A 27,997-nucleotide genomic window follows, 5' to 3' on the forward strand; every position below is an offset into this window, starting at 1 on the left:
TATCTTTAAACAAATTCAAGTTTTTGGAGGTCAGATGCACCCCTAGGTATTTTACTTTTTTAACCACATTTAGTTCTGTTTCTTTCACGAACTCATCTGTTTCTGTAGTTGTCAAATTTTTTGCTAAAACCTTAGTTTTTTGCTTATTCAACTTAAATCCCGCCACCCGACCAAAATCAGAAATTAATTCTAACACTCTTTTAGTACTAGAGACTGGCTCCTGCAATGTTAATACCAGGTCATCTGCAAATGCTTTCAATTTATATTGTTTCACTCCGACCTCAATTCCCTGTACCAACCGGTAAAGCTCACCGCTGGAGTTGTTAAAGGGTATACATGCTTGGTGTTCTTAAGAACACAACAAATTTAGGACATGTGGAAGAGCTATACTTGGATGGCTTCCATGCCGCCACCCAAGAAGGCCGGGCAGCCGGAGCATCAGAGTGGCCTCTCCGAGAGCCCCACGCTCCTCCCAGGGCTGTCCTCCTTCCAGAGCAAATTTGCCTGCAGCCCAGACCCAAAAGGAGTCCCTCCGACCAGCCTCTCCAGCGCAGGGCCAGGGCCAGGGCAACGCAGCGGGAGGGGGGCCCTGTCTCCAGGGACCAAGGAGCAGGCGGGGGTGGGTGATGCGCAGACAAGCAGAGCCATGGGGGTACTTCCTAGCTGGGGGTCTGCTCCCCACTTTGCTCTCCAAAGACAGGAACCCATCCCTGAGGGCGTCTCTCGGCTGGCAAGGAAAGTCCTCTGCTGCCAGAATCCCTTGGAAAGAAGCTTCTGCCAGACAGAGCAGAGCAGACTCGGCTCCATGCCCCCTTCCTCCCTTCTTCTCTCCCAGCCTGACCCCCCTTTCTGCTCTCTTGCTGACTCTCCTGCAGGGCAGGAGCTGCAGCCTCCGCCCTCTCCCCTTCACCCCCCTCCCTGGGGTCCCCTCTGGGATTAGGGGATGAGGCTTTCCCCCAAGACCTTTCCAGAAGCATCCGAGATCTGTCACAGAAAAGGTGGGGTCTCAGGTAGAAGCTGAGCTCCAGGCTTGGCCCGTCCATCAACAGCTCCCGGGTCCAAGAGACAGCTCGGGACTCTGGGGGGCTCACTGACCCCTCCGCTGAAGCCCCTCTTCCCTGGGATGCCACAAGGGGGCTTCTTGCACAATATGGAGCTCTTTCCAGACGTGTGCGGCAGAAGGGCAGTGGGGCCCGCCCGGCCGCCCGCCCGTGTGGGTGAGAGGGGGCTCCGTGGGGCAGAAGCAGGAGGGGCCTCGCCAAGGTTAAAGGGAGCAGAGCTGGATTCCTAGAGGGGACAGGAAGTGAGGGGGAAGTGAAGGTCCTCCAGGAGGCCGCCGTCTTCTCTCTCCTTTGCAAAAGCCCCTCCTGGACTCGGGTGAGTCTCCTCTCTCCGCCCCCTGAGGGTGCCGTGGGGAGAAGGGGGTCCCGGGGGGCAGGGAGGGGCCTGGGGTCCCTGTTCAGATCATGCCGGGGGGGGGGGAGACCCGCAAGTCGGGGGCGGAGGGTCCTGCCTCGTCCTCTGGCCAAGCCAGAGTCTGCAGCTCTTTTGGGGAGGGGGCTTGGGGTCAAGGAAAAGCGGGCAGGCAAAGAAACCCCCTTCAGATGGAGGGACACGTCACCTTTGTGAGCAGAGGCTGCAGCCAGAGGGGAGGATTCCCACGTGGAGGGGGGGGGGGCAGGGAGAAGACAAGCCCGCCTGCATCTACATCTGCAGCAGCACAACCGGACCACTTCCTCTGTCCCAGATGCAACAACACACGTCTCTCCCCTATTCGGACTAAACAATAGACGAACAATGTGAAAGCAGATTTCAGATCTATCCTCAGGAAATGCTCAAGCAAGGATAAAAGACTCCTTCTCCCAACCTTTTCTGACCAATGAGGAGGGCTTATCAGTCATGCGGTGCCTTGTACTACTAACAGAGGACACAGAACGCATTAGATCCTTTTTGGCAGACGGTAATCAAAGTCTTACCATCCTGAAAGGTACTTGTAAAGCCTTCTGGGGAAAATCTGGCAGAGAGTCTGTGGGATTTGATAAACAAGAATTGGAAATTGGTGCTATCTCTATCAAGCTACCCTAAGCCTTTGGAAACCTTGTCACAGGAGGAGCGTAAAGCTCACCTCTGTAGTTGTTAAAGGGTATACATGCCTGGTGTTCTTAAGAACCCAACAGATTTAGGACATGTGGAAGATCTATACTTTGATGGCTTCCATGCCAGGGTGGGGACCACATACAGTCTCGGTCCAGTATACCTGAAGGAGCGTCTCCACCCCCATCATTCTGCCCGGACGCTGAGGTCCAGCGCCGAGGGCCTTCTGGCGGTTCCCTCCCTGCGAGAAGCAAAGCTACAGGGAACCAGGCAGAGGGCCTTCTCAGTGGTGGCGCCCACCCTGTGGAACGCCCTTCCAGCAGATGTCAAAGCGATAAACAACTACCTGACATTCAGAAGACATCTTAAGGCAGCCCTGTTCAGGGAAGTTTTTAACGTGTGATATTTTACTGTATTTTTGGTTTCTATGGAAGCCACCCAGAGTGGCTGGGGAGGCCCAGCCAGATGGGCGGGGTATAAATAATAAATTATTATTATTATTATTATTATTATTATTATTATTATTATTATTATTATTATTATATTTGAGGCTGGAGACTTGTGAAGATGGTGTATAAACACAGACAATATCTAAGGAGTGGTGTATTAGTCTCAAGATTATTCCGAAATGTGGCATCACCAGCTCCTCTGCTTCCATATACAGCAACACCTCCAGAAAGTCCTCAGTCCAAGACAGACCATCCTGCTTTAGTTGACAAAAATTCTGCAGGTGACAAGCCTGACTAGCCAGCTGACCTGGACCCCAAGGAACCCCCTAACTCAGACACCCCTGGGTCCTTGCTCTTGAGGAATCTGGGGAATGACCTTATTGACAGAACTGAAAAGAATTGATTAGACTCCTGTGCTCTGCCACAAGAAGCCCAGAATGAAATACTCTCCAGATTTGACCTCTGACGTTCCTGCCTGATAAGTTGGAAGAAGGAACGAAAGGCTCATGCAAGCCCACCAGATATACCACCGTGAGCTGAATTTATGGGCTAAAAAGCTACGCTCCCCCACCATCAGCAGGTTACTGAACCCTCTTTCCTACCATTTGGAGATGAAAAGCTTCCCCAAAGATTTGGTCCCCATGCAAGAGGCAAATATGGCCACAATATCTGCCTGGCTTGCAATGAGAGAGCTCAAAGAGTGTGAACTGGGCTCTCCATACAAAGCACCTAGCAAGGGGACACCTACATGTAATAGCTACTCATCTGTTTTCTGCCCATGCTCTGGGGTTGCAGTTTTCAGGCTTGGGGACAGAACGGTGATTGGTTTTGGCACCAAGCTCTGTCCAAAAGCCCCACTGAGTTCAAGGGGATGTACTCTCAGGTCACTACTGTGCAGACCCTGCCAGCCTTACGAAGTGGGGTGAGGAGCAACCAGAGGTAATTAGACCCACTGAAGAGGTTTAGAAATGGGGCTTCTGTTGGGAAGGGGCTGCCCCATTTGTGCTTCTCCAGGGGCAGGAAAATATCTAGGGCAGGAGAATCCCTGCAGGGCCTCTGAGGCTCCCTTTGCTTCTTCCTCTCCCAGAACCCTGCAGCTTCTTTTGGCTCCTCAACTCTTCAGGAAGGATGAAAGGGACAGATCCTGCAAAGCTAGCGAGGATGGAAAGGGGGAGATGGACGGTTGACCTGGTCAGGTTGTCTCCCGCATCCCTCCCCACAACCTCTGAGCGTTCCCTCCCAGGGACCTCCGAGAGATCTGGTGAGTCCCAGGGGAGGGGAGATGGGGACATGGATGGATGGAGAGTGGAAGAGGGGAAGCTCTCCGGCCAGAGATGAGAAAAAGCAGGGATTTTGCTGTGGAAGCTGTGGATGGGGCCCCCAACATATTGGGAGGCTTCCCCTCCAGCCAGAAAATCCCTGCAGGGCCTCTGAGGCTCCCTTTGCTTCTTCCTCTCTCCCAGGACCCTGCAGCTCATTTTGGCTCCTTGACTCCTCGGGAAGGATGAAAGGGACAGATTCTGCAAACCTAGTGAGGATGGAAGGGGGAAGGTGGACGGTTGACCTGGTCAGGTTGTCTCCTGCATTGCTCCCCACAACTTCTGAGCGCTCCCTCCCAGGGACCTCCAAGAGATCTGGTGAGTTCCAGGGGAGGGGAGATGGGGACCTGGAGGGATGGAGGGTGAAGAGGGGAAGCTCTCTGGCCAGAAATGAGATAAAGCAGGGATTTTGCTGTGGATGGGGCCCCCAACATATTGGGAAGCTTCCCCTCCAGCCAGAAAATCCCTGCAGGGCCTCTGAGGCTAGATGGGGCATGGATGGATGGAGCCAGAGAGGTATCTGGCCTTGCTCAGATTGGGGGTGGGGGGAGCTAGGCAGCCGGAAGGAGATGGAGAAGGGGAGCACCTTTTTGGGTTCCTCCACCTGCCTGCGCCTTTGTCATCTGCAGGCAATTTGGGCTAGGAATACATCACAGCTCTCCGGCCACCACGATGTATTGGCAGCTCAAAATGTCTCAAGCCAGTACCGTGATCTAAATGTATTGGCTGCGGTTGTCAGCAGTATGCTGATTTCAGGTGAGGCAGTGGAAGTGCTGCCTTGGTAATGGACTGGAGAGCCAACAAACTGAAGCTCAGTCCAGATAAGACTGGGGCATTGTTAGTTAGGGGTTCCCTGGACCCTGATGTGGGGAAAGATGGAGGGCACAAGGAGAAGGGGACGACAGAGGAGGAGATGGTGGGGCAGGGTTCTCGAAGCTACCAGCATGAGTTTGACCAAACTGCGGGAGGCAGTGGAAGACAGGAGTGCCTGGCGTGCTCTGGTCCAGGGGGTCACGAAGACAGTCTTCAGACATGACTAAACGACTCAACAACAACAAGACCAGCTGGCTGGGAGGTGGCCTGCTTTTGATGGGGTTACACTTCCTCTGAAAGAGCAGGTTCGTAGCCTGGGGGTCCTCCTGGATCCTTTGCTGTCGCTTGAGGCTCGGGTGGCCTCGGTGGCTCGGAGTGCCTTCCATCAGTTTTGCCTGGTGGCCCAGCTACGCCCCTATATGGACAGGGATAGCCTACCTACTGTTGTCTATGCTCTGGTAACCTCAAGGTTAGATTACTGCAATGCATTATACATAGAGCTGCCTCTGAAGACTGTTCAGAACCTTCAGCTGGTGCAGCATTCAGCGGCCAGGTTGCTCAGCGGAGCAAGACGGTTTGAGAGGCTTACACCAATCCTGGTCCAACTGCACTGGCTACCAATTAGTTTCCGGACCCAATTCAAAGTGCTGGTTTTGACCTATAGAGCCTTAAATGGCTCAGGACTGCAATACCTCAAGGACCGCCTCTTTCCATATGAACCCACCCGGACCCTGAGATCATCTTCTGAGGCCCTTCTTCGTGTGCCTCCTCCTCAAGAGGTCCGGAGGGTGGCAACACAAGAGCGGGGCCTTCTCTGCAGTGGCCCCCCATCTATGGAATGCTCTCCCCAGGGAAATTTGCCTGTCGCCTTCATTATACACTTTTAGGCACCAGGGAAGAACGTTCCCCTTTAACCAGGCCTTTGGCTAAAACATCCAACACCAACAGTCTTTTAAAATGTGGCTTTGGGGGGGTATTGCTTTTCCTTTGATTTTGTATGCTGTGATCTTGTTTGTGAACCGCTCTGAGACCACCGGGTATAGGGGAGTATATAAATTGAAATTATTATTATTTAAAAAATAAAACCAGTACCTTGATCTGAATGCCCTACCAATGTCTGACTGTTTACAAATCCATTGCGCAGCACTAGAAGCCATGACTCTTTAAAGTAACCTGATCCTTATTTCAAGATTGATTGCAAATGGTGCCTCCATGTGTTGCCTTTTTCTTTTCTTTTTTGGAATAATTTTTTTTTAAAAAACCCTAAATTTTATTAACAAATAATAACAATACACCAAAACAAAAAAGAAACAAATTCAAGTCTTACAGATTAAAACACAAAACAAAGAATGAAATAAAATAAAATAAAAATAAAAGAAACGTAGATAAAAGATAAGAAAAAAGACAGACATATTCCCAAATTTCCTAATCTCCGGGCATGTCCACCACATATGGTAGAAGGTTCCGTTTGGTTCATGCACCTCCAGCACTTATTGTTGTGTGTTTTGTTCATTTTGGCCAGCCTTTCTGGTGCCAAGTACCACCTATGATACATTTTCATATAATTTTCTCTTATTAAATAACATGCTGTGAAGTTTGTTTTTTGTCCATAATTTTCCCCATTCTTTGCATTCTATTGTATGGCCTAGATCTTGTTCCGAATTTTTGATGGTGTCAGAGCTGCCCCAAGGTCCCAGCTCACAGAGGACCAACGCCAGGTCGTCGTTATGTACAAAAGTCTTTATTGAAGTTCAGTCTCTATTTCAAAGCCGTGGCGCGCAGCTCTACGTCTTAAACCCTAGACCGCTGAAGTTCCATCTGAATCTCCTCCCCTCTGACACCAGTTTAAGACTCTAGCCCTGCTCCACCTCTTCCGCTGCTCTCTCCTCCTCTGGGTCCTCCTGCCCGCTGTGGCATTCCCCTTTCTGGACTCTTCTGACGCTGAGTCGCCTGACTCCTCCCCCTGCCTCCGGCGGGCTTTAGGACCTGGTTCCCAATCCTCATTCTCTGCTGTCCCGCGCTCCTGTACATTTGAACTTGCCTCTCGCGCCAACCCAGTGACCTTTCTCCTAACCGTTACACTACTTCTATCACTGCTTCCCTCTTCCTGGATGCTGGCTGGACTTGACCTCCCCTCCGTTGCCTGACTCTCCGATGGAGGTGTGGTCAGCTCTGCCTCGTCTTCTCTCCCTGGTGGGGAATGCACTGGCCCCGATACCTGGGACTCTTCCCCCCCACTATGCTCTGGTGGGGAAGCTGGTCCTGATCTCCAACTGCTGCTCTGGGAGTCCCCGCTGGCCCCTTGCTTCTGGAGTGTCCCCCTTGGGACCCCCCTTGCCCTGGCCACCGGCGCCCCCTTCTGTGAATCTTCCGATTCGCTGGAGAGGCTCATGGAATCTCTCGGGCCACTGTCATCTTCTCCTACGCTCCCCTCGGATTCTTCCCCTTCACTCTCCATCTCCTCCCTTCCCTGTGCTTCTGCTCCTGAGCCCCTGACAGATGGCATTTCCCTTTTCTTCTTTTTCTGGTTGTCCATTCTGTAACAATTTGTAGATTTTTGATATAGTCTTTTGATTATTGTATAATATTTCCATTTCCTATACCGATTTTTTTTTTATCAAAACCCTTTGACTTTTTATCCTTCTCAAACGTTGCTGTTAGCTGGTAATATTCTAGCCAATTCATAGAATCATAGAATCATAGAGTTGGAAGAGACCACAAGGGCCATCGAGTCCAACCCCCTGCCAAGCAGGAAACACCATCAGAGCACTCCTGACATATGGTTGTCAAGCCTCTGCTTAAAGACCTCCAAAGAAGGAGACTCCACCACACTCCTTGGCAGCAAATTCCACTGTCAAACAGCTCTTACTGTCAGGAAGTTCTTCCTAATGTTTAGGGGGAATCTTCTTTCTTGTAGTTTGGATCCATTGCTCCGTGTCCGCTTCTCTGGAGCAGCAGAAAACAACCTTTCTCCCTCCTCTATGTGACATCCTTTTATATATTTGAACATGGCTATCATATCACCCCTTAACCTCCTCTTCTCCAGGCAAAACTTGCCCAGCTCCCTTAGCCGTTCCTCATAAGGCATCGTTTCCAGGCCTTTGACCATTTTGGTTGCCCTCCTCTGGACACGTTCCAGTTTGTCAGTGTCCTTCTTGAACTGTGGTGCCCAGAACTGGACACAGTACTCCAGGTGAGGTCTGACCAGAGCAGAATACAGTGGCACTATTACTTCCCTTGATCTAGATGCTATACTCCTATTGATGCAGCCCAGAATTGCATTGGCTTTTTTAGCTGCCGCATCACACTGTTGGCTCATGTCAAGTTTGTGGTCAACCAAGACTCCTAGATCCTTTTCACATGTACTGCTCTCAAGCCAGGTGTCACCCATCTTGTATTTGTGCCTCTCATTTTTTTTGCCCAAGTGCAATACTTTACATTTCTCCCTGTTAAAATTCATCTTGTTTGTTTTGGCCCAGTTCTCTAATCTGTCAAGGTCGTTTTGAAGTGTGATCCTGTCCTCTGGGGTGTTAGCCGCCCCTCCCAGTTTGGTGTCATCTGCAAATTTGATCAGGATGCCCTTGCGTCCATCATCCAAGTCGTTGATAAAGATGTTGAATAAGACCGGGCCCAAGACAGAACCCTGTGGCACCCCACTAGTCACTCTTCTCCAGGATGAAGAGGAACCATTGATGAGCACCCTTTGGGTTCAGTCAGTCAGCCAGTTACAAATCCACTGAGTGGTAGCATAGTCAAGACCGCATTTTACCAGCTTCTTTACAAGAATATCTGGGGGCACCTTGTCAAATGCCTTGCTGAAATCAAGGTAGGCTACATCCACTGCATTCCCTTCATCTACCAGGCTTGTAATTCTGTCAAAAAACGAGATCAGGTTCGTCTGACATGACTTATTTTTCAGAAATCCATGCTGACTATTGGTGATCACAGCATTCCTTGGACATGCCTCTTATAGATATTCCTGCAAATTTATTCTGCTATTTTTGAGATATACAAAGGACATGAGAAGACACAGTCTACATATTTGTATCATTTATTATTGCTATGATCCTTGTTTTTAAAAGCAATAAAAAGTTATTCCAAATATCCATAGAAACAACATGAAAGACAATTGGCTAACATATAGGGAACTCGAGGAGGAGATAAATTATCGCCAGAAAGTGAAAAAATTTGAAGAACTTAAACAGAGTGGCGTGATATATAAAAGGATGTCAAATAAAAGGATGTCACATAGAGGAGGGAGAAATGTTGTTTTCTGCTGCTCCAGAGAAGCGGACACGGAGCAATGGTTCCTCTATGTGACATCCTTTTATATATTTAATAATAATAATAATAAATTTTATTTATATCCCGCCCTCCCCAGCCAAAGCCGGGCTCAGGGCGGCTAACAACAATCAAACAATCAGATAATCGCACATTCTAAAAACATTTCATTATAAAAATCAATTAAGATCGAATTAATGGCAACTAATTAAGCAAGATTCTGTGCAGGTTGCCAGAGGAGGGAGTCAGCCCTAACCCTGACCAAAGGCCTGGTGGAACAGGTCTGTCTTGCAGGCCCTGCGGAAGGATGTCAGGTCCTGCAGGGCCCTAGTCTCTTGTGACAGAGCGTTCCACCAGATTGGAGCCGCAGCCGAGAAGGCCCTGGCTCTAGTTGAGGCCAGCCTAACCTCTCTGAGGCCTGGGACCTTATTTGCAGACCGTAGGTTTCTCTGTGGGGCATACCAGGAGAGGCGGTCCCGTAGGTATGAGGGTCCTAGGCCGTATAGGGCTTTAAAGGTTAAAACCAGCACCTTAAACCTGATCCTGTACTCCACCGGGAGCCAGTGCAGCTGGTATAGTACCGGATTAATGTGATCTCGCAGCGAAGACCCCATAAGGAGTCTCGCCGCGGCATTCTGCACCCGCTGGAGTTTCTGGGTCAGTCTCAAGGGCAGCCCCACGTAGAGCGAGTTACAATAATCCAGTCTGGAGGTGACCGTCGCGTGGATCACAGTGGCTAGGTCAGGGCAAGAGAGATAAGGGGCCAACTGCTTAGCTTGGCGGAGATGAAAGAATGCCGCCTTTGTTATAGCTGTAATCTGCGCCTCCATAGAGAGGGAGGTATCGAAGATTACACCCAAACTCTTAACGGACGGTGCTGGCACTAATTGCACCCCCGCAAGAGATGGGAGTTGCCCCCTCAATCCCATATCGTCCCGCCCCAGCCAGAGGACCTCTGTCTTCGAAGGATTTAACTTCAACCGGCTCCCACGTAACCATCCAGCCACAGCTTCCAGACATCTCGCCAGTGTGTCTGGGGCCGAGTCAGGATGGCCATCCATCAACAGATAGAGTTGGGTGTCATCAGCATACTGATGGCAACCCAGCCCAAAACTCCGGACAAGCTGGGCGAGGGGGGCGCATAAAGATGTTGAAAAGCATTGGGGAGAGAATCGCACCCTGAGGCACTCCACACACCAAGGAGTAGCGCGATGACAATTCCCCCCCGAGCGCCACCCTCTGTCCCCGACCAGAGAGAAACGAGCGCAGCCATTGAAGGACTGTGCCCTGGATTCCAACACGTCGATAGTGATCGATCCATTGGTCGTGGGATGAATGTTCATAGATTGCCATTTGGTCACATGCGCAGCATTCTAGTTGTGGGGGTTAGGTGGCTTCGGCGCTCCAACGCTTGCTTTGCCGGCTGCTTTCAAAAGCGTCGGAAACAGCTGTGCTGTTGCTGGGTAACCGGATCGTCCCAGCAGCCATCTTATCTGCCCATGTGGTCTTCTGAGGCGGCCGCCATCTTACTATAGGAAATTCCACGTGGGAGTTAGTTGCCTGAAGCCCCTTTTTAAACTAAGCAGGGGGAAGTTTGGTGAATAGCTAACACTTTCCTTGGGGAACGTTATGCAACAGCTTATTGCTGGTCTTTCCCGCCTTTGTAAGCAGGCTGCATTGAAAGGGGCCATATACACTGGTCACTGTTTTGAAGTGGTATTTAATTTACTGGTTGTAAATTAAATATTTTAATTAGCTATTTGTCCTTTTTTCTTGAGATTGACAGCTGACTGCACGATCCTGTATATACAGCATTAAGGCAAGAAACAATATATACAGTGTTATATTTGTTTTAAATGTTGCAATGTTTTTGCGGCTCCCAGTTGTTGTTGTTTTTTTGGAAACGGGTCCAAGTGGCTCTTTTTGTCTTAAAGGTTGCAGACCCCTGGTCTAGTCATTCCTTTTTAAGCAATGACCAGGCTTGTCTGAACCTCCCTGGTCTTTTTAAATGTCGGCCTCAGAGCTTTAAGGGAAGTTGAATTAAATTCTGTCAGGTTTGTGGTTTTTCCTTCTGTTTGCCTTTGATTAACCAAAGAGATGACTGACCTTGGAGATGGAGTGGATTCCAGGACTGAGCCAAAATAAAAAGCCAGCAATATGTCAGTAAATACCAGCCAACAAAGGCAGTGAAAAGTATAGTAAGGCCCCACATCAAACTCTTCAGTTTTTCCTCTATCACAAACATTCATTAACTTTGTTCAATAATGTGGAGCTCCATTTCTTCCTGAGGCTCTAATTAGCTTCTCTCTTCATTGCAGATGTTGATGAATTGGAAGGGAAGAACAAGGGGGACCACAAGAGAATCCACATAGCGGAGAAGTCAAATAAATATTCAGAGTGTGGAAAGAACGTCTGTCAGAGCTCCCAGGACACCTCCCATCAAAGAAAGAGCTTCATTCAGAGTAATAGCCTCACTTCACATGAAAGAACTCACAGTGGAGAGAAATTGTATCAGTGCAGAGAATGTGGAAAGAGCTTCAAACACAGTCAGAATCTCACTTCCCATCAAAGAATTCATACAGGGGAGAAACCATATCATTGTTTGGAATGTGGAAAGAGCTTCAGTCGGAAAGATTGTCTCACTTCTCATCAAAGAATCCATACAGGGGGGAAACCATATCATTGCTTGGAATGTGGGAAGAGCTTCAGTCAAAGCGCCCATCTCACTTCCCATCAAAGAATTCATACAGGGGAGAAACCCTATCAGTGCTTCCAATGTGGGAAGAGCTTCAGTCGGAAATATAGTCTCACTTCCCATAAAAGAGTTCATGCAGGGGAGAAACACTTTCTGTGCTTTGAATGTGGGAAGGGCTTCAGTCAAAGCGTCCATCTCACTTCCCATCAAAGAATTCATACAGGGGAGAAACCCTATCAGTGCTTCCAATGTGGGAAGAGCTTCAGTCGGAAAGATAGTCTCACTTCCCATCAAAGAATTCATGCAGGGGAGAAATCCTTTCAGTGCTTGGAATGTGGGAAGAGCTTTAGTCACAGGCAGAGTCTCACTTTCCATCAAAGAATTCATACAGGGGAAAAACCCTATCAGTGCTTTGAATGTGGGAAGAGCTTCAGTCAAGGCACCCATCTCACTTCCCATCAAAGAATTCATACTGGGGAGAAACCCTATCAGTGCTTCCAATGTGGGAAGAACTTTGGTCAGAAAACCCATCTTCTTTCCCACCAAAAAATTCATACAGGGGGGAAACCATATCAGTGCGTGGAATGTGGGAAGAGCTTCAGTCAAAGCGCCTATCTCACTTCCCATCAAAGAATTCATACAGGGGAGAAACCCTATCAGTGCTTCCAATGTGGAAAGAGCTTCAGTCGGAAAGATAGTCTCACTTCCCATCAAAGAATTCATGCAGGGGAGAAATCCTTTCAGTGCTTGGAATGTGGGAAGAGCTTTAGTCACAGGCAGAGTCTCACTTTCCATCAAAGAATTCATACAGGGGAAAAACCCTATCAGTGCTTTGAATGTGGGAAGAGCTTTCGTCAGCGTAGTGATCTCACTTCCCATCAAAGAATTCATACAGGGGAGAAACCCTATCAGTGCTTTGAATGTGGGAAGAGCTTTCGTCAGAGTAGTGATCTCACTTCCCATCAAAGAATTCATACAGGGGAGAAACCATATCATTGCTTGGAATGTGGAAAGAGATTCAAACACAGTCATAGTCTCACTTCCCATCAAAGAATTCATACAGGGGAGAAACCCTATCAGTGCTTGGAATGTGGAAAGAGCTTCAGTCGGAAAGATTGTCTCACTTCCCATCAAAGAATTCATACAGAAGGAAAACCAAAAAAGAAAAATAATATAGCAAAAATTATTAAACAACCCTCACAAAACACAATTGTATAGAAAAGAGAAGGGGGGAGAATAACTAAAAATACCCTTTATCATATTTGTATCGTATGATTCATCAACACATAGGAAGGCAGGCTCCCCAGCTCTCCCCTGGGTGCCCCCCCTCTTCTCCCCATCTCCCACCCTGAGAGATCCTTCCTTCCCTGCGTTCCTTGCAGGTCCCTCCCACCTCCAACTCTCCTCTTCCTATGTGTGTCCTTAATTCAAAATAAAAGAATCTTAATATAAAAATTACAAAAGAATACGAAAAGGAAACTCCCATCTCCCTGCCTGAAAATCATCTGTTGCAACAATTATTCAGAATATGCACTCCAGAATAAACCCAGCTGTGCTTGGTATCCAGCCTTTCCCCTCCTCTTCAGCAAGATGACCCTTTCCCTACATTTCCCTCCCTAGCCAAACCTTCAAATCCTAACAACACAGACAGTGCAATATGACTCTTATAATGATAGTCTCATAATCCAAATTAGTATTTCTCCAGCTTCTAGGTCCAGTTTTTATAAAGCCTTATTAAAACTGTTACAACAAATCTCAGCCAAGTCACAATCCAAAATTATGGTCTCTTTTAATGTTCATCCAATCCTGCTTCCTCTTTTCCTAATCTTTGGACATCCACTGGGGGTGGGGAAGAAGGCATCTTCATTCCCTTTCATCAAACGAGACCATAACTTGCGTCAACAGTTTCAGGAGTTGCATTGCATCCCCTTTTGCTGGCTGTACATTTTTCTCTGCCAATCATTCCCGCACCAGCTCAGCCCAACCTCGTCTTTCCATGGGGCTCTTTCTTTCTCCTCCTGTTCTTCCCTCGCCTGCTCAACACAAACTTCTGCCTCTCCCAGCGACTCCTTCCCAACGACTCCCGGCTTATGACCCTCGCATTCCCCTCCGTCTCTTTTTCTGGGTCTTCAGTGCGAAGGCGCTCCATGTCTGGATGGAGAGCAGAACTGCAGAAGCTTCTTTGGAGTGGATGCATCTGGTTCCCAATAAATCACGCAGAGGCAAAGTTAATTGGTAAAAGAAGAACTTTCGACTAAAGGTTTTTCAGCTTTGTTACTGAAAACTTCAGGAAACTTAGCAGACCTGAAAGAAAGAGAAACCATCCCACAGAGCTCTCAGATTTATCTTTCTACCTCAGCGTGACCTTTGTATTTCAATAAAAGCCTATCTTTCCACTTGGAGACTTCCTCCTTTTCTTTTGGGTTTCTTTGTGGGTAACCTCCAGTCTAGCAACCTTTTTTTGAATTTCTCCTACATATACATGACTGGGTTTAAAAATAAATAAATCTGAAAGTGATTTAAAATTACTGGTAGAAACAACTCTTTGAAACATTCAAAAAATGAATTGGCAATACATTGTAAAACAGATTTTTTTTTTCTTACCATGAAGTTCAGTTTACACATGGTTGGGGGGGTGTATTCCAAAGCAGAGCCCATCTTTTCAAAGGATCCTTATTCATCTTGGGAATGTCTGCCTGTGATCCCATTTGAACAGCTCAAAGAAACACCATGGAGGTGGCTGGAGCCTGAAAGGTGAAAGCCTTGGCCTCGAACACAGGACTCAGGGACGCTTCCCCCATGGAGACCTGGGACCCCTTCTCCTGAAGGGACCTCCAAGGAGGAAGCCAGGGCGGATCGGTCCCTGGGGAGCGATTCCTAGACTCATCTGGAAAGTGCCATATCATGTTCCTTTCCCCACTTGAGCTCCATTTGGGGTTCCCCCTTCTGCACCCCAAGGTTCCTCCAAGGCCCTGCAGGGGATTCAGGCTGGGGGCCGGCTGCCTCTTCCTCTGGCCATTGCAGCCCCCAGGAAGCCTTGGAAGAAAGGCAGGAGACCCTCAGCAGACAACAGCCAAGCTCGGCTTCCTCTTCTGAGGCCGCTTGCCTGGCCGCTCCCAATGGAGAGGCCTCCTCCTCTGCGGGGCAACATGGCGAGGAGAGAGGCTGCCCTGCGGAAGCCAAGCCATCATGGCAGGAAGGTGGCTGAAATCTTTAGAATTTTACAATATGCAGAGAATTCTAAGTATGGAAAAACCAGAGAGAGGAGCTGAGGGACGTCCGGGGGGGGAGGGGTTCTTCTCTGGAGAGGGGGGAGGGGGAAAATAATGGGGGAAATTAAGGTTGATATGTTTTATTGATAAAATGTTATGTTGCAATTCCTAATAAAATTTTATTTAAAAAATGTTCAGAAATATATTTAAATATGAATACTTGGGGGGTTTTTTAAGTCAAATGAGGCAACAGGGCAGAAAGGACTTAGGAATGAACACATGCAAAAGTGACTTACGGGAAATAGACTCTTCATTCAAGTTTTGCAGGTTTTGAAACAATGCAAAAGAAACTGCACAAGCGGGTGAAACTGGATTTGGGCGGGGATTTCACATATTACAAGGAATGGTTTCTCTTTGGAAATGCCTTCAGCTTTCTTCATGGAAATGTTACACACCCTTCAGAATTTCTCTGATGACAATAGGGATGTCCTATTCAAGAAGAAGAAGAAGTTTACTATTTATACTGCTCCCAACTGACTGGATTGCCACTTTGGGCAGCTTCCAACATATAGTAAAACATAATAAAACATTACTTCTAGTAGCACCTTAGAAACCAGCTAAGTTTGTTCTTGGTATGAGCTTTGGTGTGCATGCACACTTCTTCAGATAGACTGAAACAGAAGTCACCAGACCCTTATATATAGGGAGAGGGTGGGGAAGGTTCACCCATTCCCACCACCCTTCTGAATAATCCCCCATTGCCCCCAGGCTTAATTAGCTTTTGACACATCACAGGAAGCACCAGCTGGGCTTTATTAGCTTTTGACACATGTTGATTCCAGTGGGTTAGAAGCATCTAGTACACAGCTCAGATACACACATGGGTCTAGCATTCAGTTTTTAAACACAAGCCTTAATTAACTTCTAACACTAGCTTGATCCATAATTTAGGGTGTCTTGCACCCACCAACTCATAACAATAGTTTCCTATTTACATAACCAAACCATGTAAGTACTGTGACTGGTTATGCATTGCCAAAAAGAGGGTTTGCACATGCAGCCCTCCAGGCCTCTCTACCTGAAGTTGAAGGGGAATGAGGGGAGAAATCTATACCATTAGTCTCCAGATATTAACAGGGCAGCCCTTGTCCTTCCTCTCCCACTGAAACAGACTCCCCACAAAGAGCTAAATCCCTTTAGTGTTCACCACTTTGGGGTCACAGCCACCCATATAGCCCCAACTCCCCAATAGCCACAGTTTTAGCCTGTTAATTGGAACTTTCCCTCAAAAAACCTATTTGTTCTTGGTGTGACAAATACCTTCTTCCGAGCACGAGAGTCTAAGCCAGAGCTTTCCAAACTGTGTGTCGCTGCTCATTAGTGTGTCGCTTGCAGTGTGAAGTTGTGTCACACAAATGCTCCCCATGCTTCTCCCAGGGCTGGAAAGGGGTTAGTTTAACCTCCGGTTTGCTAGTAAAACTGAATTACTGTGTTGCGAAATGATGCATGTCTACAAAGGGTGTCACCAACTTGGAAAGTTTGGAAAGCTCTGGTCTAACCCTGGAACTTCCTTATTTCAAAGGGGAGTTTTGGTAACCAAGATATATATCCTGGTTATCTTCAATCACTGCATAATTATACCTAGTGCCCCATTACCTCCCCAAAAGTCCCAGAAAATGTGAATTCCTGTTTCCTTCCTTCCTTCTTTTCTCATTCCAGTCTTGCTACACTTCTTTTTCTTTTTCTCCACTGCTACATACCGGTATTTTGTTTCTCAACAAATGCTTTCCTTGCCATTTGGCAGGAGTGACTGCTGACCTCCCAGCACCAGAGTTATCTTTTGATAAAGGGTGGTATATAAATAGAATATAATAACAATAATAAACTATTCATTTATTAGTCTTTAAGGTGCCACATTGTCTCCCTGCTTATTTAACTTATATGCAGAATTAATAATGCGAAAGGCTGGGCTGGATGAATCCCAAGACGGAATTAAGATTGCCAGAAGAAATATCAACAACCTCAGATATGCAGATGACACAACCTTGATGACAGAAAGTGAGGAGGAATTAAAGAACCTCTTAATGAGGGTGAAAGAGGAGAGCACAAAATATGGTCTGAAGCTCAACATCAAAAAAATGAAGATCATGGCCACTGGTCCCCTCACCTCCTGGCAAATAGAAGGGGAAGAAGAAATGGAGGCAGTGAGAGATTTTACTTTCTTGGGCTCCATGATCACTGCAGATGGTGACAGCAGCCACGAAATTAAAAGACGTCTGCTTCTTGGGAGAAAAGCAATGACAAACCTAGACAGCATCTTAAAAAGCAGAGACATCACCTTGCCAACAAAGGTCCGTATAGTTAAAGCTATGGTTTTCTCAGTAGTGATGTATGGATGTGAGAGCTGGACCATAAAGAAGGCTGATCGCTGGAGAATTGATGCTTTTGAATTCTGGTGCTGGAGGAGACTCAAGAGTCCCATGGATTGCAAGACGATCAAACCTCTCCATTCTTAAGGAAATCAGCCCTGAGTGCTCACTGAAAGGCCAGATCCTGAAGCTGAGGCTCCAATATTTTGGCCACCTCATGAGAAGAGAAGACTTCCTGGGAAAGACCCTAATGTTGGGAAAGATGGAGGACACAAGGAGAAGGGGACGACAGAGGACGAGATGGTGGGACAGTGTTCTCGAAGCTACCAGCATGAGTTTGACCAACCTGCGGGAGGCAGTGGAAGACAGAAGTGCCTGGCGTGCTCTGGTCCATGGGGTCACAAAGAGTTGGACTAAACGACTAAACAACAACAACAATTACATACATTCTATATCTTTAAGTGTACACATGCTGCCTGTTTTGATCTCTTCAATTGAAAATGATAAATGAATGTTGAGATATTTCCTAAGTTGCACACTGTTATCATATATCAAACCAAAATTGCACCATGTGTCTGTTTTTTTGCAGGGGGTGGGGTTCCTGTCAATACTTATTCCCCTCCCCTTGTGTTATAATAATAAATTTTATTCGTATCCCACCCTCCCCAGCCAAAGCCGGGCTCAGAGCTGCTAACATCATATAAATAAGTCCATATGCATAATACAATCAATCAATCAAAATTAAGATACATCCCCCAATTAATTCAAACAATTAAAACTAAAACTAAAACTGGACAAGTGGAAATCTTCAGGTTAAAATTGGAAGCGGTTAATACTCGCCAAGACCAGCTGTTTCCACTGATATTATAAGGACCTATTAGTGGGCTGGGAACCTCCTTTGCGCTTGTTCTTATACAAAGAGAAAATGAGTCAGGCTGAACCCTGGCCAAAGGCCTGGCGGAACAGCTGTGTCTTGCAGGCCCTGCGGAAAGATGTCAAATCTCGCAGGGCCCTGGTCTCTTGGGGAAGAGTGTTCCACTAAAAAGGCCCTGGCTCTGGTCGAGGCCAGTCTGATCTCCCTGGGGCCCAGAATCTTCAGGGTGTTATTATTTGCAGACTTTAAGGTCCTCCGTGGGGCAGAACAGGAGAGGCAGTCTTGTAGGTACGAGGGTCCTAGGCCGTGAAGGGCTGTAATTAAAACCAGCACCTTAAACCTGATCCTGTACTCCACCAGGAGCCAGTGCAGCTGGTATAGCACTGGGTGAATGTGATCTCGCAGCGAGGACCCCGTAAGGAGTCTCACTGCGGCATTCTGCACCTGCTGGAGTTTCTGGGTCACTCTCAAGGGCAGCCCCACGTAGAGCGAGTTACAATAATCCAGTCTGGAGGTGAGCGTCGCGTGGATCACAGTGGCGAGGTCGGGGCAAGAGACATAAATAAGGGACCAACTGCTTAGTTTGGCGGAAATGAAAAAATGCCGCCTATGTTGTCTTCTTGATCCTTGTCCATCCTGGCTGATAAAAGCAAGCCGGGAAGGGCTGGGCGATGGGCTCTGTGGGGTGGTGAATGCTTCCCTCTGTGAGGGAGCCTTCTGAGACCTGCTGAAAGAGGCTGTCATTAAACCACTTAAAAAAAAAAATCTTTAGACCTGGCTAATAAGGCCAACTATCACCCAGTCTCAAATCTTCCATTCTTGGGCAAGGTGACTGAGCAGGTGGTTGCTGAACAACTCCAAGCACGCCTGGAGGATGCGGACCATTTGGATCCCTTCCAGTTGGGATTCAGGCCTCACCATGGGACTGAAACTGCCTTGGTCGCGCTGGTTGATGATCTCCGGCGGGCTAGGGACAAAGGTGAGAGTTGTTTCCTAGTTCTGCTGGATCTCTCAGTGGCTTTTGATACCATCGACCATAGCATCTTTCTGGACCATCTTGAGGGGCTGGGAGCTGGGGGCACTGTTATACCAGCTCCATCTGGTATTCAGGATGAGATCCTACCTGCCCGCAGACTGTCTTGCCAGTGGTGCATGCTCTGGTTATCTCCTATTTGGACTACTGCAATGCACTCTACGTGGGGCTACCTCTGAAGGTGGCTCAGAAATTGCAATCACTGTATTTTCTGCTCTATAAGACTCACTTTTCCCCTCCTAAAAAGTAAGGGGAAATGTGTGTGCATCTTATGGAGCGAACGCAGGCTGCTCAGCTATCCCACAAGCCAGAACAGCAAGAGGGATTGCTGCTTTCACTGCGCAGCGATCCCTCTTGCTGTTCTGGCTTCTGAGATTCAGAATATTTTTTTTCTTGTTTTCCTCCTTTCCTAAAACTAGGTGCGTCTTGTCGTCTGGTGCGTCTTATAGAGCGAAAAATATGGTAATCCAGAATGCGGCAGCTAGACTGGTGACTGAGAGCGGCCGCCGAGACCATATAACACCAGTCCTGAAAGATCTTCATTGGCTCCCAGTACATTTCCGAGCACAATTCAAAGTGTTGCTGCTGACCTTTAAAGCCCTAAATGGCCTTGGGCCAGTAGACCTGAAGGAGCTTCTCCACCCCCATCATTCTGCCCTGACACTGAGATCCAGCACCGAGGGCCTTCTGGCCTGTGAGAAGTGAGGTTACAGGGAACCAGGCAGAGGGTTTTCTCGGTAGTAGCGCCTGCCCTGTGGAACGCCCTCCCAAGCAGATGTCAAGGCAATAAACAACTATTTTACTTTTAAAAGACAACTGAAGGTGGCCCTGTTTAGGGAAGTTTTTAATGTCTGATGCTGTATTGTTTTTAATATTCTTTTGGAAGCCGACCAGAGTGGCTGGGGAAACCCAGCCAGATGGGTGGGGTAAAACTAATAAATTATTATTATTATTATTATAGTTGTAACCTGCACCTACACAGAAAGGGAGGCATTGAAGATTACATCCAAACTCTTGTCAGAAGGCACTGGCAATTCTCGCAAGGGGTGGGCGTTCTGTTTTCCATCTGGACTCCGCCCAAAACATTGGTCTAGAAAAGCCACTGAGGATCCCCGAGAATCAAAGCATCACTCTCCAGGGAATTCCAGAGATGAAGGTTGTGGTCCTCACCCTCTTCTGCCTCCTCCTTGCAGAGAATGAAGCCAAAAGGTTTGATAGATGTGAACTGGCTAAGCGTATGAAACAGAATGGGATGGATGGCTATCATGGCACCAGCCTGGCTGACTGTGAGTTTGCTCTTCCTTCCGCTTCATCTTTGCAATTTCTGGTGTTTTAAGGGCAAAGCTGAAATGGGGACTTCTTTTCGGGAAAAGGTTCACACACCCTGCTGCCCATCAAAATGTCCCAACTTTCATTTGTTGTTTGTGCAAATTTCTATTTAAGGCTGATACGGAAGGGGGGGCCATGTCTTCTTCACCTTCTTCTTCGCCACAATATATCAATTTATTTCCAATTGTCAATGTCAAAAGGGACTAAAATCTATAAAATTCATAGAAAATCAACGTGCCAGTTTGCTCAATTTCTCTAGGACTCCATCACACCTCCCCTGTCCAGCATAATCCCTCAAGCAAGGTGTTAAGACCCTAATCCTGTCAAATCGCTCTGATCAGCCATTCCTCCAGGCAATGTCAGGTGGCAGACTATGCATATTTGGGACCATTGTCTTCTCATCCCCGGTACTCAGGAAGTGTTTTTCTGTGCATATCTCCGACTCTGCATATTCCCCCTCCCTCCTCCATATGTTAATCCGGTGTAACCCAACCTCTCCTTAATGTATTCATGATGTAACTGGGATGTATTTTGCACTGTATTCTGGGACATGGAGGGAGTTTCAAAAGTTCATGTCACCCCTTTCTCACTGTTCAATCTCGCCTTGAACCTGTTGCGCAATAAACTTGGATCTTCTGTAGTTTGCTCCTGTGCCCGGCTGAGCTCATTTTCTTCCGCAGGGACCCCGGACACTTAGTCCGACGAGCTGTGTGGCAGAGTAGCCCCGCACCCAGATTTTAGCCATAACAAAGGCCATGGGGGGGGTAGACGTTACAGGCAGCTTCCATAGTGAACATTGAAAGAAAGTTTTTGAATTATTCTGTTTCAAAATGCTGCAACTTTGACCAAAAAAGTGCACACCGAGCGTATACCCAAATTGTAGCCTTTTTCTTGTCCACTTTGTTCCAGGGGTCTGTACTGCTTTTTATGAAAGCAGATTTGACACCAGTGCCGTTGGGCCACCAGACTCCAATGGCAGTCGTGACTATGGAATCTTTCAGATAAGCAGCCGCTGGTGGTGCGACAATGGACATCGCCCAACAGCCAACGGGTGTGAAACCTCCTGCAATGGTAAGCCACTTGATACTGCAGGGAATGCTAGCTTACACTTCTTTAATTCAGTTCACATTTGAAGGTGAATCTACCTAATTTGCACTTTCTGAAATAATACACGGACAAACACACTGTACATTCTTCAAAACTTACACTTCTAATCTTGCATTGCCCTTCTCAAGCCAACTGCATTGGGCACAGTATGCCTACAATTAGATATATTTACAAAAATTACATACAAAAGTACGATTACAAAAAAATGCATACAAAGCTGTCATTCAGGAGAATTTCACACTAAAAAACTGCTGAATTTACATGAAGACTTTAAAAAAAAAAGAAATCCCCAACCTCCCTCCCTCCACCCCCAGGTGTCTCTCTCCAGCTCTCAGTGAGGCACCTAATCATAAGCCTGCATTTTTATCAAAGCTTATATATTGCAATCAAGGCTTGTATTTAAAAATGAGCTTAAAAAAGGATTTTCAAATGTTTCATGCCAGGCAGAAAGAACCTTGGCAAGAGGTTTTTCTCCTAAGACAAGGGGGCCCCATTGATTTATAGTAGAAAAACAATTCTCAAAGTCATAAAAAGGGAGAATTACATATGCTGCCCTTGCAGACTGAGAAAACACAATTAAAGGCAAGGGTAAATAGTAAAATAATACCAATGTGCCTCCCAGTAAAATGAGCCAGATCTTCTTTCTAAGGTTGAAAGGCCAAGAGCAGTGAAAAAGGCAACTGGCTTGGCTAGAAGAAAAGAGAGCATTTTTGGGAAATCTTTTAAAGCTGTTTTTTACTGAGTTCCTTTTTACTTTACAAAGGCTTTATTCTTTTAAAAGGCTACCTATGATAAGTGAATGAAATATATTAGCTTAAATATATTGGCTTAAATGTAATTATGCAAAGGATTTAAGGAATGCTAGATTCTTATTTCATATGGTTGTAAGAGTTGTATTTATCCTGAAATTAAGTCAGCCACCAGCCTAGCCCCCCTGCCAGACAGAAGACGCCATCCAAGCACTCTTGATATATGGTTGTCAGGCATTTGTTTAGAAACTTTCAAATGAAGGAAATCTTTCAATATTGATGTGAAACTCAAGATCCTTGACATCTGTTGAACATAAAAATGTAAGATTAAACATTTGTTTTAGAAGGCAATAGGGCAAGGAGGGCAAGAGGTGAGCTGGTAATTAAGATTCCATGTAAGATATATTATTACTTATTTGTCACATATATAGCTCTTTGTCTCCCTTATAAGGGCAAGGAAGTGGGTGTATCTTTTGTGGGTGTATCTTTTGTGATTGGTTCTACCAAACAGCCAATAGGAATTTCAACCAGGCTGATTGGACAGAGGCAGCCACAGGAGGAGCAAAGGGGGCTGGATTAAGGGAATATAAGTGCTGGCCAGGATGGCAAGAGGCCGGGCCAGAGCTTGGTAACCATATACCACTGTGCCTCTCATTTATTTGTCTGACAAATAAATTATTATTTTAATTTCTCTATTGCTGCGTTGAATATTTCATTCCAGCTAAGCGTTAACCACAAGCAGGGTGCTACATCAGGACTGTCCTTAGTCAGTGGTCCCCAATGTTTTTGGTATGGTGACCCACAAATCCAAATTTGCAAGACATGGTGACTACAGATTTATTGTCAAATGAATTTTGGACCTTAGGACTTCCATAAATGGCTGGTACCATTATCTTAATAAGTTTTAAAATGCGTCTCCCACACTTCTCTCTTCCTGTGCCCCCATCTTTGTTGAATTTGTGATGAACTTTTAATGACAGAGTTAATAATAAAAATTAAAACCACATAATGAATTCAAAATGTTTCACATAGTATACGTTCCATTTATTTGTTTGAGTTAAAGCCATTGGGGTGAGGGAAAATTGCAGAGAGTACAGTCATTGCTGCTTTCCTCGCCCTCCCCCCAACTTCATGTTTACCATGGAAAGCCAGCTGTTTGTCCTGTTTGTCCTGTCTGTGCCACTAAATATTGTTTTTACATGCAAACATACACACTGGCACTGCTGTTGTTGAATAACACCAGGGAGTACTCCTTGTACCAGGAAAATCTATACAAGGTAGCCAGACGATACTATTGCATACACACAGAGCACACACCTCATCATCATCATCATCATCATCATCATCATCATCATCATTTATTTATACCCCGCCCATCTGGCTGGGTTTCCTCAGCCACTCTGGGCAGCTTCCAACAAAAGAGTTAAAATACATTAAAACATTAAAAGCTTCCCTAAACAGGGCTGCCTTCAGATGTCTTCTAAAAGCCTGGTAGTTGTTCTCTTTGACATCTGGTGGGAGGGTGTTCTACAGGGCAGGGGCCACCACCGAGAAGGCCCTCTGCCCTGTTCCCTGTAGCTTCGCTTCTCACAGTGAGGGAACCTCCAGAAGGCCCTCGGCGCTGGACCTCAGTGTCCGGGCAGAACAATGGGGTGGAGACGCTCCTTCAGGTCTATTGGACCGAGGCCGTTTAGGGCTTTAAAGGTCAGCACCAACACTTTGAATTGTGCTTGGAAACGTACTGACACATACAGACCACAGACATACAGGCAAGTTTTGTGTCTCTTGCTTCACCTTATACTGCACAGATATACAATCACTCAGATATGCCTCTCTCTCTCTGCTCAGGCGCTTGTCTTCCTCTCTCTCATGCACCACACGTGCAAGCGTGCATCCCTCTGCCCTCACCAGCAGCGTAGTGAGGGTTGCCGCCCCCTCCCTGGTTGGGGCAGGGGCCAGGGGGTGGCACGCAGAGCCCCCAGAGGGCGGACAGAGCCCGCCCCCAGCAGGCTCTTTGACTGCTGCGTCCATCCACCTGCCCACCAGACCAGCCTGCCTGTCATGGGGATCTTCTTTTTCTTCTTCTTCTTCTTCTTCTTCTTCTTCTTCTTCTTCTTCTTCTTCTTCTTTCACTTCTTCTTCTTCTGTGGCAATCACTCGTAGCCGAGTTAGATTGTCTACCATAAACATGGTTTTAACAGTGAATTGTAGAGGCCAATTCTGGATCCACACGTCCTTCCACAGGGGGGACATTGGTTTCTGGGCAGGAGATGATCATGGTGAGGATTGGCCAAGTGTGCCTTCCTCTTAGCACGTTTCTCCCTTGTGTCCTGAGTTCGAGTGTCTTCAAAGCCCAGGACACCTTTGGTCAAGGCTGGTCTCCAGTTGAAGCGCTCACAGGCCAGTGTTTCCCGATTGTTGCCTGCCGCTGTGCCTCAGCTGCCAGGGCTCGGTGCCTGTCATGGGGATACCTGATTGCACACCCTCAAAAATGTGTGCTGGGACAATGACCCCTCTGGCTCCTCCATGCTACACCTCAGCCCCCTCACACACAGACACACACTGCCCTCTTCCCTTCTGACCACACATACCTGTAACCCCTTTTTCTCACTTGCACAAAACAACATGTAAATCTGTCCCTCCCTTCTTCCATCACACACGCATCACAAATACATCTCTCCCACCTCCCTCACACAACTTGCACATCTCTCTCTGAGTCACACACACACATTACGTGAGCGCTAATATCCCTATTCTAAAAAGCATCTTCATAGGGCTAAAGAACCACCTGCCAGCAGCGCCACCTAGTGGGCAGCGACACCCCTTGCCATCCGAGGAGACCTCTGCCTCTCCTTTACTTCTCCAACCCTTTTAAAAGAAAACATCCCAGCACAAGGCAAAGGAGGCACCTGCTTGTGGCCGATGGATAGCAGAGTCCTGAATGTGCCGGGGCAGCCCTGCTGCTCCTCCCCATCCCACCCCTTCCATTTAGTCTTACTTACCATGGGACAAACAAGGCAGTCACTGCTTGCTGGCAGGCAGCAGCAGCAGCAGCAGCAGCAGCCGGAGCGTGCAGGGATCACCCTACATCTCCTTCCTTCCTTTCATTTTATTTCAAGTAATCTGGAGGCAGGCAGCTGTGTGAAGAAAGGTCCTAGCACTCCTTACCAAAGTATTCCAACTGAAGAACTCGACCCACTTCAGCTGGTTTGGCTGCCCACTTGCAGGTCGGGACCCACAGGCTGGGGAACATGGCCCTAGGCCATGACCTTGATGTTTGATGCCTGCTTGAATCTAAGGCTCTGGCTCTGGGAGAAGGCAGACCCCCTTTGGGGTGTTGACGCTGTGAACCCCTTCATGGCAGGCCCAGGTGTAGGTATGTGTAAGCAAACCATATAATATTGGTCAAGCTAGCCCCCTCCAAGGATGCAGGTCTGGGGGTGGGGTGCAAAATTGTGCCTCTCCACTCTGGTTCAGAGTGGCTTGCATCCCACCAGGCCATCAGCGTGTTCCCCAGACCACTGGGCAATACAGCTCCTTACCCAGGGTTCGAGGGACAAGGAGGGTGTTGATGCAGGGCCAAAGAGGAGGCAGCCATGGGCATAGCCATGAGGGGGCAGGGAGGCAGAAAGAAAGACTGAACTAACTGACCAATCACGTCCAAAAAATGGAACTGCTGTGTCCTTGACCTCTGACATTTGACCTCTAACCGTCTAATTCAGGCTTAGAGTTGGGTGGACCTCTAGGAAAAGGCATTCCACAGTTCAGAGGCAGCCCATGCAACCTTGGGGGTGTTTATATTCTGGGGTTTGCATTTTAGGAATCCCCAGTAACCTCCTTTGCTTTCTGACAAATCTTTGCCAGCGTTCTTAAATGATGACATCACAGATGATATTAACTGTGCCAAGAGGATTGTCCGTGACCCCCAAGGGATGAATGCTTGGTAAGTGCTAATATCTCAGTGCTTGGAACATTCAATACCAGCCAAGTTTACACATAACTGTGAAGAGGAAGGTGGTTTCACTTGACTGTTGTATAGCTGGCAGCTAAAGATCCTTCCCCAATAGGCACTGACAAAGGCCAAAGATGCTTCCTTACATGTACAGCCAGTACTGCCCCCACTGCTCTGGGACCCTGCTGCCCTTCTCCGCTTCCTCTGAGTAACTGGCAGCATCACACAGTACTGGGAAGCCAGGAAAAGACCGCAGCACACACACACACACACCCCCGCATCACAAAGCCAGCCACCACTGTATGCAGCAAACACTTGGGAGCTGTCTTGGTGGGGATTTAAGGAAATGATTTGGCAACTGAGCCAATGTGGAGTAGTGGTAAGAGAGGACCTGGGAGCCCAGAGATCAAATCCTGACTCAGCCAGGAAGTTCACAGGTTGACATTGAGTCAGTCACTGTCTCACAACCCAGGCTACACGACAGTGTTTTTCTAAGGGGAAGAACCATGTATGCCACCTTGAGCTCCTTGGAGAAAAGGTGGGGGATAAATGTAGTAATAAATAAATTGGAATGCAGGAAAGGAGGAGACAGTCTGAGTTCTGTCATGGGCTGGAGCCAAGTCCTGGGGCAGATGGTTCACTTCCCAAGTTTGCTTGGAGGTCTTTCACAGAAGGCTATCAATGTTTAGCAGCCACAATGACTCTGTTCCACCTCCATTATTAGGCACAATATGCCTCTGAATGTGCTTTTCACTCACTGGATCATCACCTTGTCGTGGTGTGAGGGCTTGCACATTGTCGTACTCCCAGCAGGGTCCCCCAAGGCGGTAGGGTCAAAGGGGAGGAGCTAGACAAAGAATGATCCAAGAAGTCCTCAGTGGCAGGACCGTGAAATCTGGAAGCCCCTAGTCATGAACCGGCACATGGGAGGTGGATACAGATTCAGTTGCTCAGACTCAAGGAATGAGGCAGTTGAGCAGCTCGACAGCTGTATCCATGACTGAGCAGTAAAGTTCCATGGGATGGGATGGGAAGCAAAATTTGCTAGAAGGGCACTATGGGCTGTTAATAGGTAGACTTCCCGTTGACCACTTAAACTAGCAGAGAATGACCCTGCAGCTGACCCAAATGCCTCACTTGGAAATGTTGTGGAGCTTTTAAAGAAGATCCACCTCACTTGTAGTTAGTTATACAAGCAACAGTCACGTGGCTTCCCTTGCTTCATTTTTTGCTCTCATTCTGACTTTTAGGGTTGCTTGGAGGGAACATTGCAAAGGAAAAGATCTCTCTGGGTGGACAAAAGATTGCAATCTCTGAGTTCCATGGTCCTGAATGAATTCCAGCATTTCTCTTGAGATCCCCTTTGATGAAACATCTACCTACTGCCATATAATCAAAATCCAGCTGCTTCTTTCTGGGCTAGCATTTGCATGTTGTGCCCCACCCCATGGTGGAGGGAAATGGCCCTCTCTCTATATGAATGAGGGAAAGTGGTTATTATTTGTAAGGGTGTCTGGGGTGGTGAGTCATCTTGCTTTGGATTGAGAGCTTCTCTGCTTGAAAATCTTCAATAAACTGAACATAAACAAAACTCTTTTCTTGCTTGATTGGTAAATAGAAACAACAGAATTAGGTTAAGCATCATCGTCTCATCATAATTTGCAGGGAGGTGCAGAGGCGTATCTAGGTCCCTTGCACCCCGGCAAGGAGCTCTATGGGCA

At 47.4% G+C, this 27,997-nt stretch overlaps 2 protein-coding genes across 2 annotated transcripts; both read left to right on the forward strand.

Moving 5' to 3' along the window:
* Window positions 1-1,346: 1,346 nt before the first annotated feature.
* Window positions 1,347-14,299, forward strand: LOC310827736 (uncharacterized protein). The gene is made up of 4 exons (XM_083704121.1): window positions 1,347-1,377; window positions 3,631-3,804; window positions 4,007-4,180; window positions 11,275-14,299. The coding sequence occupies exons 2-4, from the start codon at window positions 3,672-3,674 to the stop codon at window positions 12,867-12,869; spliced, it is 1,902 nt and encodes a 633-aa protein (XP_083560247.1). The 5' UTR covers window positions 1,347-1,377; window positions 3,631-3,671; the 3' UTR covers window positions 12,870-14,299.
* Window positions 14,300-20,237: 5,938 nt separating this feature from the next.
* On the forward strand, window positions 20,238-27,867 carry LOC310827864 (lysozyme C, milk isozyme-like). Its single transcript, XM_083704391.1, has 4 exons — window positions 20,238-20,425; window positions 21,378-21,539; window positions 26,189-26,267; window positions 27,527-27,867. The coding sequence occupies exons 1-4, from the start codon at window positions 20,290-20,292 to the stop codon at window positions 27,591-27,593; spliced, it is 444 nt and encodes a 147-aa protein (XP_083560517.1). The 5' UTR covers window positions 20,238-20,289; the 3' UTR covers window positions 27,594-27,867.
* The last annotated feature ends 130 nt before the right edge of the window (window positions 27,868-27,997 follow it).

This window comes from Podarcis gaigeae (assembly GCF_964106915.1).
Source record: "Podarcis gaigeae genome assembly, chromosome: 12".
Lineage (NCBI taxonomy): Eukaryota > Metazoa > Chordata > Lepidosauria > Squamata > Lacertidae > Podarcis > Podarcis gaigeae.

Coding starts and splice junctions, on each gene's coding strand:
- LOC310827736 (XM_083704121.1), top strand. CDS start 3,672: ATGAAAGGGACAGATCCTGCAAAGCTAGCGAGGATGGAAAGGGGGAGA. Junction 3,805..4,006: donor AGGGACCTCCGAGAGATCTG/GTGAGTCCCAGG, acceptor CCTCTCTCCCAG/GACCCTGCAGCTCATTTTGG. Junction 4,181..11,274: donor AGGGACCTCCAAGAGATCTG/GTGAGTTCCAGG, acceptor TCTTCATTGCAG/ATGTTGATGAATTGGAAGGG.
- LOC310827864 (XM_083704391.1), top strand. CDS start 20,290: ATGAAGGTTGTGGTCCTCACCCTCTTCTGCCTCCTCCTTGCAGAGAAT. Junction 20,426..21,377: donor TGGCACCAGCCTGGCTGACT/GTGAGTTTGCTC, acceptor ACTTTGTTCCAG/GGGTCTGTACTGCTTTTTAT. Junction 21,540..26,188: donor GTGTGAAACCTCCTGCAATG/GTAAGCCACTTG, acceptor AATCTTTGCCAG/CGTTCTTAAATGATGACATC.